The 14198-nt window shown below is 39.1% G+C and overlaps 1 protein-coding gene across 2 annotated transcripts in view; it reads left to right on the top strand.

Moving 5' to 3' along the window:
- The window catches only part of LOC121283240 (cleavage and polyadenylation specificity factor subunit 6-like), a 58565-nt gene that overhangs the window by 37997 nt on the left and 6370 nt on the right, over window positions 1-14198 (top strand). For both annotated transcript variants that reach the window (XM_041197584.1, XM_041197583.1), the window contains one exon: window positions 11412-11946. In XM_041197584.1, coding sequence (XP_041053518.1) covers window positions 11412-11946 — 535 coding nt within the window. The remainder of the gene's footprint in view (window positions 1-11411; window positions 11947-14198) is intronic.

Raw genomic sequence — 14198 nt, 5'->3', positions numbered from 1 at the left:
TGGACAATATGTGACAGCTGTTAAATGAAGGAGTTGGGGAGGAGGAAGGAAATATTTGCAAACTCATAGTAAATGGAAGAACAGTGTGTCTGTGACCCAAGAGTTCTGAACTACCATAAGCGCAGAATCCATACAGTTAAAAAGGGCTCTTCTTTAAAAACCTACCAACCTGATGGTTGGTTTTTGCTTGAAAAATTGACTTTTGTCGGTTTTACTGTTTTGTTATCTCTCACCACCGTAAACTTGGAAGGAACTCACTCATAATGATGTAGAGTTCCGTGGACATAATAGCGTTCTGGCATCTCACCCAAGTGACTGTTGAAAAACATTACAGCCTAGGCCTGAGGTTTTCACTGTTTTCTGTTTTTTTTTATTCTCGTGGGATATGGGTGTCACTGGCAAAGCCAGCATTTGTTGCCCATCTCTAATTGCCCTTGAGGCAATCAAGAGTCGACCACATTGCTGTGGGTCTAGAGTCGCATGTAGGCCAGACTGGATAAGGATCACATATTTCCTTCCCTAAAGGACATAGTGAACCAGATGAATTTTTACAATTATCCAATGATAGCATGGTTACCATTACTGAGACTAGCTTTATAATCCAGATTTATTAATTGAATTTAATTTCCACCAGCTGCTGTGGTGGGGTTCGAACCCATGTCCCCAGAGCATTAGCCTGGACCTCTGGATTACTAATCGGGGAATTGCCTAGAAATTCAGATAAATCTTCGGGGACCCCTGCTCTCACTTTCCAATGATACTGACAGCTTCCCAGTGAAAAGTAGTTCTATTCTTTCAAGACACTTGTTTTATTAGTGCACAGCAACAGAAATAACATGCAATGTTTTAATAAATACAGGTGTCGCCCGCAAGGCCAGCAACTTTGCCCATCCCTAATTGCCCTCAAGAAGGTGGTAGTGAGCTGCATTCTTGATCTACAGCAGTTTGTGATCTTAGGCTGACAGTAGCTTTTCATTGCAGTTTGGCATAACTGAATGGCTTGCTAGACCATTTCATTTAAGTGTCAATCACATTGCTATGGGTCTGGAATCTCATTCAGGCCAGTTCAGATAAGGACAGCAGATTTCCTTCCCTAAAGGAAAGATGAGAGAACCAGATGATTTTTATGGCAGTCTAGTAGCTTCATGGTCACCATTTCTGATACTAGCTTTTTATTTCAGATCTATTTAATTAACTGAATTTAAATTCTCCCAGCTGTATTGCTGGAATTTAAACTCATGTCTCTAGGTCATTTGTCCAAGCCTCTATTAGTCCAGTAACACAACCATTATGCTACTGTACCTGCTTAAATACAGAAACTGATTACATATGAACAGGTTGTTGAATTTGGGAACCAGATTGGATCCTCTTGTTGGACCCAAGACAATAGGTGTCTGGAAAGCATCGCAACTGAGCCTAATTATGCCCTCAGCTGATGTCCACATATGCATTTGTGGCAGGCCTCACTGGATTGTGATTAGCAGAGATACCGTAATTCCCCCACTGCTTCAATGGGCTGCAATAAATCAGCCAAGCTCAAATCTGGAATTGAACCTGGAACTTTTCTCTGCAATACCACATGGTGTGTTTACCCTAGTAGCCATTGAGTGACCTACTTCAAACGTTTTTATTCACAATCTCTTGATTCTCAGCAACGTGATATATCAGACCATAAAGAGTTTCAAAAATGAATAAACCATATAGAGTAAGAAGGTTATTATGGTTGTCTGCCAGACAGGCCTATTCTTTATCCTCACCAGTAATCCAACATCATGATACAAGAAGAAATAAAAGTTCAGTGGATGTTAGCTCTTTTGAATGAAAGTGACCAGTAACATCTGAATCTGACCTTGGTGGAGAACAGAAATTTGTCAGTTTGATAAATGGGTATCATTGTTGTCCCCTGGGTACCATAGCCAGATCTGGTGGAACTCATGGGGATTGTAAATCTGTATACTTTAACTTTTATATTGAAATTTTCACAATCCGTCCTTTCGGACACAACAATCAGCATTTAAATCAAAGCTTTGCCCAATTTTGTTTCCTATTAACAAACTTCAATGTTGTGATTACTAAAATTTTAAATAGTAGATTTTGGCCTCATGAAATATATTTTTGTGCTGTGCTGACATGGATACAAAATGGCTGCTATTTTCCTGCCCTCCCAAATGCACTGACTTATTCACTGAGAATTCCAAGATGCTGGCAGTTTTTGATGTATGAATCAAGTTCTCTTGGGTGGTATACAAGCCCCCATACCTGCCAATCGTGCATCACACTTGAACTTAAATCTGTCCTGACAGCAATGCATGCACTTTCCAACAAGAGTTGCTAGACAGCGATATAGTTTAGAATCTTGACTCAATTATCCTCTCACTAACCCAGAAGTATTACAACCCTGTAGCTGCCTTGGATGAGATGAACTGTCTCAGTAATGATATCCAACGGTTATAATGTAGGTATCTAAAGTTCAATTAGAGATGAGATAAATCAGATAGAAGGTGACAGGAGTCTAGACCACCCTGCTCTTACCTTAAACATCAAATCAATTTCCCTGTATACACCAACAATACCTAGTCTTATCTCTTCACCATCACCAATGCCTGCATGATTGTTGTGGTGCTATCTGACAACATTACATCATGGATAAGCCACTGTTACTTTGAGTATAAGTGTCCTGTTTGGCTCCCAGCAGAAACATTGGACCTAAGCCTTCAATTCCTTCTCCTATCCCAATGTTTTCTCCGGTTGAATCTAATAATGGGCTTTTTCAGTGTCCTATTTGACTCTGAGTTGAACTTCAAACTCCTACATCTGGTTCAATACCAAGAGTGACCAGTTCCACACACATAGCACCACCTTCTGACCCGCCTCACTTTGTCACCATTGTTGAATTGCTCATTCAATGCCTTCATCACTTCCAGGGCTGGTTTCTCTGATGCTGGCTTCCTGAGTTTCACTATAGACTAACTTCAACTGATCCATGTTTTGCTGCCTATATTCTATTATATACTGTATTGGAAAACAAATTGCCTTATTTATCTCTCAGCTTTCTCCATGTGATTTCCATTGGCACCCCATCTCTAGCACATTCAGAAAATCCTTGTCCTCATTTACAAATCCTTTTATAGCATTGCTGCACCCCACTTCTACTATCTTCAGCCCTCTTTGCCACCCAGTACCCTCTGCTTCATAATGTGTGGCAGAGCTTTCAGTTACCATGCCTTTGAACTCTGGAATTGTCAATAAATCTCTTTATCTAGCTACATCTCTATCCATTTTCACTAGCTTCCTCAAAACTTACCTTTTCAACAATGCCCTCGTCCACTTCCCATAATTAATTTTCCAGTTCTTATTGGTGTTCAATCTTGGGTTGCCAAGCTTGAGTTTGAAAAGTCTGTTTGAGGTAAGTTTTGAAGTCTTAGGAAATAATGAAGTAAAATTGTATACAGCACAATTAAATATTAATTTCAGCACAAACGAAGCGGGGGGAGAAATGCCATTAAGGTTGGTGTATTTGTAGTTTGCAAGGAAGAAGGCAAAAAAAGACAGTTGTTATGGCTATAGTACTATCAACAAGATAAAGATAAATTTTGAGACAAATTAGAGGCTTGAGATGAGTGAGGGATTGCCTGTCATATTTGAAGCTTTCTCTTGTAACTTGCCCAGGAGCACGAAAAGGTGTAGGACGAGTCACCAGATAGGGAAGCAGTATTAAAGTCTTGGTCAGATCTTGGAATAGTTAATAGGTATGAAAATACGCTTGCAAAATTGCAGTCAAGATTGGACAAGGGGACAGCACTTCCAAGTACTTCATTTATCTTACAGGAGTGTGACAGGATGAGTTAATATATTGGTTTGTTTTAAATTGGTGTGCAGGTGTGTGAAAACTGACCTACGATTTCATTTAAATAAAATGCAACAAATTGTGCTGAGTTTGGTGTAAGTTTATAGTGGCTGGGGTTACATATTGTTCCTACGCACATAACCTGAGGAAGACTGGAAAAGATTTGTGAAAGGAAAGGAGAGCTACAGAAGGAAATGAAACCTGGTGTGGTAGAAAGTTCGGCCACTTGGGATACGCAGCCAGGCTCAGAGGACCTTCATACCATTATCAGTATGGTTTTGTAAAGTTCGCCCTTCCAGTAGAACCAAAATTCTGGCAAGCCATCTTCTGGTTTAAGCACTTGGGCCTTGATTTTAACTACGCAAGTTGTTGGGTCTTGAGTCAGTTAAAATCTCACCCTCCGGTTTCAAACTTAAAAAAATCAAATTTGCATTATGAATCGCAAACCGCCACAAAGGCAGACAAATGAGAACTAAAAGAGATGTGGGAATAGAAGAGACAAGGGAATCAAATGGGCGAAGAAGACTAATTATGCTCTCTTTTGATATTATATTGAGGGAAAATTGAATCATATGTTTTGAAAAATAAATTGAAATTAGGTAAAAATACCCATTGAAACCAGATTCTGAATTTCTGGATATTGCAATTGAAGTCACATCTCTCCTCAGTTTTAATAAGTATCTATATTTCCTTGTGACTTAAAATGGTATACCCTTTCAGTACTCACCCTTTCAGTATTCACGTCAGAAATAGCTTCAGTATAAAACCCATGTTATTAAATAGAACATTTTAATTGAAGACATGGATTATTGAAAAAAATATTTCGAAGCTAACAACCTACCTTCACAACAGAGTCCTTTATTTTGTCAGCTTTCCCTGCCCTTCATGAAAGTGCTGACTCTCTTTGGGGCTGCCCTCAAGTACCTTTTCTTGTGAGTATCTTTATGGTGAGTATCAGCAGCTTTTCCGCTATGTAGGTCTTCACAGTGGGGCATGATCCTGTTTTCACTGGATATTCATGCAGATGTGAACACACACCTATTCACTTTCCAGATAGAGTCACTGGATAGTCGTCAGTAGCAGGAATCCTGGCTGATTTTCCTGAGCCCATCTCCTGCCACACTGCACCCTTTTTAATCCCATGGCACTAGTACTAATTGCATTAACCTTACACATGCCTTGACTAAGCTTTACTAAATCAATGCAGATCAAGAATTAAGCAAGGGACTTTTCGGTCTATACAGCTTTGTATCATTTTGAATAGTTTCTTCTCCCACTATGCATTAAGGGAGCCCTATAAAACAAATGAGATTTATTCTGTTGTGGTGGGATGAAAAAGAAACAGTTGATTACTCTTCTGTTTCTTCTAACTTCATTTTGTTGGTTGGGGGGTGGGGGGGTGCGGGGTATAATATTAAGTACACATGGCATTTTTTTTAAAATAGCTTATATGTCCAGTTGGTTTTCCTTGGTTGAGTTCATAGCAGAATTTGAGTTTACAGTGAAGTTCTATTGCCCCAGTTCAGTTAATTGGGGTGACAGTCGCGTTGCAATGAAAGTGCTACTTGTTTTAAGTATAAATCCAAATCCGTAATATGCATGTCTGCAATTGTGGTAACTAATTCCTCCTGTTTTCAATTCCGCATTGAAAGAACTGAGTTGCAGGAAATGGTTGAATTTGGGAACAAGTTGTTTGGAAAATTTGCTGTTGTTTTCAAGCTAGGTTCAACACAAGAATATATTAGTTGAGCAGGTGGTTTACCAAGTTGAAAGGTTTGCCGGTTCATCAAGCCTAGTAATAACATTGAATCTCCTAAGAGAGGTCCAATAATTTTACGCAAAAATCCTTGACTCACCTCCATAATTATGCTTCTGTTTTTTGTGTATGAGGGACGGGTTTTAAAAATTGAAGCGAAGGATAAGATAATAAAATAGTAAGATAAGTGAATAATAATATTGGCAAAATAGTAATATGTTAGCACATTGTGAATAATTTTACAATGCATTTCTTTCTTCTTGTAAGTTTTTAACTTAATTTACTGAACTATAGATTGAGTGAGAAATTTGACCCAGATTATTACTAGATGGTTGGTGGGGTTAGTGGTGGGCTGTTCATCTGTGTTTAAATCAGATGATATAAATGAGGATTTTTTTCCTTTGCCACCACTCCCCCACCTTTCATTTTATAATCTTATATCATGGTTCACGCATTTTTAATCCAATTTGGTTCTAAATTAGTCACAAGGATGCTCCAAGACCAGGCTGCCAAACCCGCCACCAATGTTTATTTTTCTGATTGTGGGACAGTGGCTGACTCAAATGTTCCCTCCCTCCACAGCAGTAGGATTAAAACTGAATTAGGGGATATCAAACCCATGCCTCATCTCTCCATCCCCTGTATGCTTCATCAGTGATGGCAAAGCTGTTTCACTTTGGAATTTTCCTAAACCCCTTTCCAGTTTTTCTCTCCTGCTACTTCTATACCCACCATTGAAAACTTTTTTTTAAACAAAAAAAATCGTATCCCTTTAACTGAACTTTTGGTCTTCTCTCAGATCTGTCTTGGTGTCAGTGAATTTGCAATCATTGTAATTTCAGTGTCACATGGTCTCGATCTACAATCACCCCAGCATTATTAACTGTATATAGTTGAAAATTAAACATTATGTAGTATAAGTAAAAGTGCTAGCTTGGATGTAATCTGAAATGGGGGAGGTAAACACTGCAACATGAGATAACTCATTCTCCCTCTTTTCTGCCTCTTGTGCTGCTTGATATGGTCTGAATTTTTGTAGGAAATTTTAGCAACAGGAAAAGATCATCAATGGATAATCCCACTTCGCCTTCCAGCATCCTCTATATTTTATAACCCTACCCCTTTCCATTTACATTTTCTGTACAAATTGCAATGCGTACATGATGGTGCCTTGAAGCAAATAGTGAGAGGAGCAGTCTTCAGGTGGAGCACCCATGTACAGTGCAGAAATCTAATGGAAACGATTCTTAATGTAGTGACATGATGCTACTTAGCAAGCAAGTTCAGTCCCACACACATGTCTTGGCCCAAATTTAACAATGTAATGATTGAGGCTGTCCATTCCCACAGGACAGTATCGTTTAGTAATGGTCACTCCTGGTGTCAGTAGTACTAGACTGCCGACACATCCTTCAGTAGGATATGGAGGTTTATGACTTGGAGGGATCTGTAGGATGGAGTTAAATTCAGAAACACTTTTTGTAAGTCTCAACACTGCAGCTTACAGCCTGAAATTTTGCTCAGTGTTCATGCTGTTGCTTGTATTAGTTGCATACATGAATCTTTTGTGTGGCAATCATCATTAATAAGGGCTAAGCAGTAGGAAGCAAATAGTAATTCAGCTTTGTTTAATATTGCTTTATCATGAAATGTCATATTTTCATATAAAACTTTATACTTTAAAACTATACTGGTTTTGTTGTATTGAACTTTTTTGTGGTTTATATTAATCTGGAATGAGAAAAGAACATTTAACCCATCAAGCATGGCCTCTTCAGTTTTCCTTATATGATTATTCTACCGCCACCCTCCATTGATTCCCTACATTAAGGAGCACTAAGTTTTTTCTACTACTAAAATCTTCAACGCTGCTTCTCAACGGAAATGAATTTAGACATGAATTGACTTCTCAGGCAGTCTATTCCACATCCCCTGTTGTAGGAATTTTCTAACCATTAACCTTTGTTTAGTGTTGTTATAAATTGAGTTATGACAAGTAACTGGAAGAAATTTTCTGTTTGTTGTTGCTCTGTGGTTAGTAACGTTCCCTCTAAGCTGTGTAGGTGCACAGCTATGCAGCTATCTTCAATGTCTCATGCAGTGTAATAAACAGGTTGCCTAAAGAAACATTCGAGGGAACATTGGTAGCTGATAGACATTTTAATTCTAGCAGCTCACAATATTGATGGCAAAGATTAACATTTTTACAGACCAATCAAATCCCTTCTAATTGATTCAATTTCTCCAGCATTTGTGCATCACATACTAGCTCTCCTTAAAACCTACTACTTTGACCAAGCTTTTGATCACCTGTCCTAATAACTGATGTGAGTTGATGTCAAATTTTGTCTGATAATGCTCATGTGAGGCACAGTGGGACTTCTTAACTACTTTAAAGGTGCAAAATAAGTGCAAGTTGCTGTTGCATTGTGTGGAATTCAGGCCTTCTGTGATGCTCTGTCTCTATGATAGGGTAAGGCCAAAGGATTTTATCCTCATGTACCTATTCAAAAATTATGCCTTTGTATGGATGTTTTAAATGAAAATATACTTAAAAACATAAAATATTTTTCAGCTCTTGCAATGGTAATTTTCCTCCCATTGGAGCCGTCATTTCAGCCTTTCATTGGCCAGGGCTTCTGCTCCACTAAATTTACACATGCTGATAATGCTTTATAAACAACAATGGTAGTTTGGCAAAGAAGCTGAGAATTGACTGTTACAACATCTGAACTCTCATTGAGAGGTCAACAGTAATGAAGTAGAAAAAAATTTAAAATTTTCTTTCTTCCCTTGCAGCATAACTCTAGTTGAGTGCTGCTGCATGCTTGGCCAATATTAATTTTCATAAACGTTGGTGCATTCTCTCTTGGTTGGTCCTGAATGCCAATCTGCAGGATTTTCTTTCTTGGATGTCAGTGAAGTTGCTCTCTAGCATCTCATCTGAGCTAAAATGTTGGTTGTGCTTGGTCAGGCCGTCGAATGTACATTATGAGAGTTGACCTTTCTACCTCCTTGGAGGTTGGGGAGGAAGGAGAAAGGACATTAACTGCTCATTCTTCCCCCATTAAGTCTTCTGGTTGATAGGTGAGTTTGAAAGTTTCTGAAACAGTCCTACTTGTCTAAGAGTGACAAGCAGTTACAGCTATGATAAGGGTGGAGAGAAATTGGGGTTTAACTCTGAGTCATTGCACAGTAGCCTATCCTAACTTAGTTGACCAGGACCTCAAAACGGGAACTGCTTAACTCCCTCATTCTTCACTTCATCATAGTCTCTGAAGTTGTAAAACCCAAGCTTTGCATCACCACTTTTTCATCATTGGTAGTGTACTGCACCATGAGCAAAACTATCAAAGTAAGGATTGTTCTGCCAGACAGGAAATATTTAGGTTACTTTTCAAGAATAATTTTATTTTGAAAGGTCTCTTAGGAACATAGGAAAAGGAGTAGGCCTCAAGTCTGTTACATCATTCAGTGAGATCATGGCTGATCTGTATTCCAACTGCATCCACATGCTTTGGCTGCATGATCCTTTAATACCCTTGATTGGCAAAAATCAATTAATCTCAGCTTTAAAATTATTAATTGAGCTAGTATCTACTTTTTTTGTGGGAAAAAGTTCTACACTTCTATGATCCTTTATGTGAAGAACTAACTTTGTATGATGAACTCCTGAATGTCCTGAATATGATTTTAAGGTTATGTCCTCTCATCCCAGACTCACCTGTCAGTGGAAAAAGTTTCTATTGACACCATCAATTCCTTTCAAAAATCCTTAAACCTCAATCAAATATCCCTCAACCTTCTATATTTCAAGCAATACAAGCCTAATTTATGTAATCTCATAATTTAACACTTTGAGCATTAATAATATTCTGGTGAACCTGTATTACAGGGCAATATAACCTTTCGCAGGTGCAATGCCCAGAACTGTACAAAGTACTCCAGATGTGGCCTAACCAGACCTTCCTGCAGCTGCAGTAAAACTTCCCCTCCTATATATTCTAGTCCTCTAGATATAAAGGCTAATTTTCCATTAGACCTTTGCCTTTTTTGTTTCTAATGCACCTTAGTGACCTGTGTACGTTGATCCCTAAATCTATTTGGACCTCCGCTGTTCCTAGCTTTTCACTATTTCAAGAATACTCAGATCTATCCATTTTTGGTCCAAAGTGGGTCACCTCACACTTGCCTGCATTGAAATCTATCGGCCATGTTTTTCCCCACTCAAGTCAGTCAAATCAATATCTCTGTAATTTTATGCTCTCATCTATAGTACTTATTATGTCACCTATCTTTCTGTCACCAGCAAACCTGGATGTACACTCTTATGTTCCTAAATCATTAATAAATCTAGTCAATAGTTGTGACCTCAACACAGATTCTGTGGAACATCACGTCATTTGCTTCCAATTTCAATACATATACAATATCCCCTTTTTCTTCTATCACCTAACCAATCCCATAACCAGGTTAATAATTTGCCTTCAACTCCATGAGCTTTACTTTTAGCTAAAAGCCTCTTAAGTGAAACCTTTTCAAATGCCTCTGGATTCAGTCTAAGCTAGAGCAGTAGATTTTCCCCAGTATATTACTTTAGTTACTTCCTCAAAAAATTAAATAAGTTCATTAGACATGACCAACCATTACAAATCCATGTTGGTCTTCTATTTCCTATCTTATATTTCTTTGTGTAAAGTCACTTTGTCCTTAATTATAGATTCTCTCCATTCTTGCTACACATTGTACTTCATATATAATCACACAAAGCACCTGCCATTTTGGACAGGTCTCATTACAGTTCAACATTGAAGTAACAGTGCAGTCAAAAGTTCTTACTAATGTTCTACTGTACTATGAATTATTGATTCTTAGCTACACTGGTTTATGGTAAGATCAGGTCAGATTTTGTTCTGTTGCATAGATTTTTGCCAGTGTCTTTTGAAATACATTCTCAAATTTTGTTAATTTTCCAAGAAAACTGAGAGCCAGTAGCCTTGCTGACATGTGATAAAAAAAACAAGTAGAAAGCAGGTTCTCTCAGGTCTACCTGATAGAACAATGGATAACTTCAGGCAGTGGAAATAAAGATTACCAAGGATGACTGCACATTCCAGCATTTTCTATTTTTAATCACTGGAATTTTTTAAAATCCTGGTCCAAGTGGATTCTGGAGTCAGGACTTCTAGAAACCAACACAACTCTTCAACCACACTTGTAGGGTGAAATTCATCTTTGTGGAATAAAGAAAAATAATGCCTTCTAAATTAAAATGACAGTTAAGAAATTGCAGGAAAACGTAGCTCTGAATTGAAGTGATTTTGTTTGTGGGTCATTAAATACACAAAAAAGCAGGCATTGTCCCATTTTTCCTTATGGGAAATTTCACTCCTCAAGATGTTTTGTTGGGAAAATAGGAACAGAGGCTTAATTTCTATTCTTCCATCTGTGCTTGGATCTTGCACCCACCCAGCCAAGACTAAGGCGATAGATGTTTCCTCAGTCTGATGCAAATTGAAATTTGAGTGTTTGGGGAATCTGTACCCTGATCCCAGAGCTAACAATATGAGATATACCCTACAGTCTATACAGCTCGCTTCAATTTGGCACCAAGTCTCAAACCATGAGGGAAAGCAGTGTTGGGCTAGCAGGCAGTGCTGTTTTGAAAATGAAAGATCGGCATTGCTCTTCAAGTTGAATATTCTTATTTTCCAGTATGCGATTGGCCTCATTTTTGGGAGCATATTTACCAAATTAGTACTTGCTCATAATTTAACAGCTAATATTGCTCTGTAAATGTTTCCACAGGACAGAATCCTCAGAGAAGCCAATCACATGACTCGGTGAATTCTCCAGACCATCGAGATTCCCCATTGCCACGGAGAGGGCCATCACCAGCTGAAAATGCAGTAGCACCTCCCAGGAGGGATAAGTTACCACCTTCCTTTCAGATGCCTGGTCGGCCTCCATATGGTGAAATTCCACATGGAATTCCACCTCCAGGTCTTCTGCCTCCTCCAATGTCACTTGCTCTCAACTCTGGATATGGACCACCACTTCAGGTGCAGCCAGGGCCATTGCCCCCACCAGGTGCATTCTTAGCCCGACCTGGCCCTCCAGGATCAATTGTACCTCCGTTGCCACCAGGACTCCCTCCCCACTTGGTTGTGCCACCTCCTGGTGCTGTTCCACCTGCACCCCACATTAACCCAGCCTTCTTTATACCCCCAAATGCCGGCTTGCCTCCACCAGTTGATAATAGAGGACTTCCACCACCGCCAACGGATGCCTATGGAAGACCGTCACCATCTCAGTACAACAGAGAGGAATTCAAACGGGGAAGGTAGGAATAGAGCATTATTGAGATCTGTCCAGTTGAGCTGCATTATTTTATGTTTTTAGCTATTTTTCTAGCTCAGTGAGTAACTGGAGATAGCACTGAACTGTATAGACAGAGGAGAACCCAGGTTTGCACTCTTATATTCTGATTTACTTGATCAACACAATTGCAGTTGAAGGGAATGATCAGCAAGTGTTCTGATTCCCGTCCATTGACATTTATTGGGTCGTTTGAATGTTGGGTGAGGACAAGATTGGGCTTGGCTGTGGCACAATGTGAGCTTGAGGAGTAAGCTGTAAAACTAATTTTGGGGATTGATGAGATATGCATATAACAAGCTCGTCTTGTTGTTTGACAAATGTAGTAATTTTGGTTTTATTTCGTGCATAATGTACCTTTAAGAATAATGTTTGTTAAGGAAGATCACATGATCTTTAGTAACCAATAGAAGAGTAGCGCAGGTTACCTCAGTAGTTGGTAGTGTAGAGGTAGAGTTGGAGCTGAAAGCACACGTGTAGTTGCTGTTGAGTACCTTGTGAATAAACTTAATGTTCCTGCCTAAGAAGTGTCTGCAGATCAACTCTATCAATAGTACCAATTGGCCACCAAACTGGCGACGAGGATAAAACAGGATTGAACAGAAGAAGTCAATTTGAAAAGAAATTGACACTGTACCTAGCCCAGTGATTGTAAGTAGAAAGCTCCGTTAGAATTGAAGGAGATAACCCCTCTCAAAATGCCGTAATTTGGGAAAATTGAACCTTTCGATCCAGCCACAGATGATTGGTCTCATTACATAGAACGCCTCATGTTCTTTTTTCAAATGAACGAGATCACGGGGGAAGAGAAGAAGCGTGTGATCCTCTAAAGTACATGTTTGAATAAAACCTACAGTTTGATTTGAAGTTTAATGGCACTCAGTGCCCCAGATTCGAAAAATATCCATGAATTGGTGGACCTTGTGAAGGATCATTATCAACCAAAGCCTTCAGTAACGATGCAGCGGCTCAAGTTTAATTTGAGGAATAGAGCCCCGGGTGAGACAATTGGATGCGACGTGGCAAATTTGAGGCAGCCAATGGAACATTGTGAGTTTGGTATGTCTTTAAATGACATGCTCAGAGATCGTTTAGTGTGTGGTGTGAATGAGGACACTATTCAGAAAAGGTTATCGTTCAAAGTGAATCTGGATTTCAAGAAGATGCTAGAGATAGCACTGGCCTTGGAAAGCACAGTAAGAGATTCAAAGGCAGTACAGGTTGCACAAAATGGCGACATCCTCTACATCGGGCGGGAAACCCCAGCCAAAAGGGGTGCAAAATTGCAAGACTCTGCCGAGAAGCGGGAAACAGCTAGCCAAAGAATAAGGAAAAATAACTTAGCAGTGAAATCAAAGAATAATTTCACTAGAGGTGGAAACCAGCAGTCTTTTAACAATTAACAGTTTTAAAAAATCAAATGCTACTAACGTCACAGAAATCGACATATAATAAGGCAGTGCAAGGAAAGATTCAAGCAAGCTTGTAAACAAAAGAAGAAACTCAATGAAATTTACATTGTAGACGAGCCTGAAACAACAAATTCAGACAATTACTCATTGTTTAATCCGAAAGTTGGAAAGACGGAACCAATATTTGTCACAGTAAAGTAAATGGCAGAATGTTAGAATGGAAGTGAACACGGGAGCTTCCACTATAGTAATTGGGGAACATGTCTTCAGATATCTGAATAACGGTGAACATCAATTAAGTTTAGAAGAAACTGCTCTCAAACTAAAAACATACACGCGTGAAGACATTCAAGTCAAGGGCATAAGCAGAGTAACTATCCATTATGGAAGCCAATCAACAAGTGTTGGTATTGAGATGCAGAGGACCCAAGCCTTCTAGGGCAAAATTGACTTAAGGGAAATCAACGTTGAGTCGCCACTGAGATTCCGAAAGGAAACTGGAAGTGTTCTTATTTTGAAAAATGAGTGTGTAAGGACTCAATAACCTGAAGAAACACAAGTTGTCTTAAGTCAAAACTTGGAAGAACAGCAGAAGGAACTTGAAGAGACCATGCTTGATGACAGAGCTCAAGACGCGGTGAGCAACCTTCAAAGGGAAGAAGAAAACCTGCTTCACACACTACAATATTCCCTCAGGTCAAAGTTTGTACCACTGGAAAAGTATGAAGAGAAACAGAAATAATTCAGCATTTCTCTGAATAAACTGAAGAATGAGTTAGCAGAGGAAACACAAAATGCTCAATTT

This window comes from Carcharodon carcharias, chromosome 10 (assembly GCF_017639515.1).
Source record: "Carcharodon carcharias isolate sCarCar2 chromosome 10, sCarCar2.pri, whole genome shotgun sequence".
NCBI lineage: Eukaryota > Metazoa > Chordata > Chondrichthyes > Lamniformes > Lamnidae > Carcharodon > Carcharodon carcharias.
The sequence above is the reverse complement of the archived record's forward strand: the minus strand, read 5'-3'. Positions and strand labels throughout refer to the sequence as shown.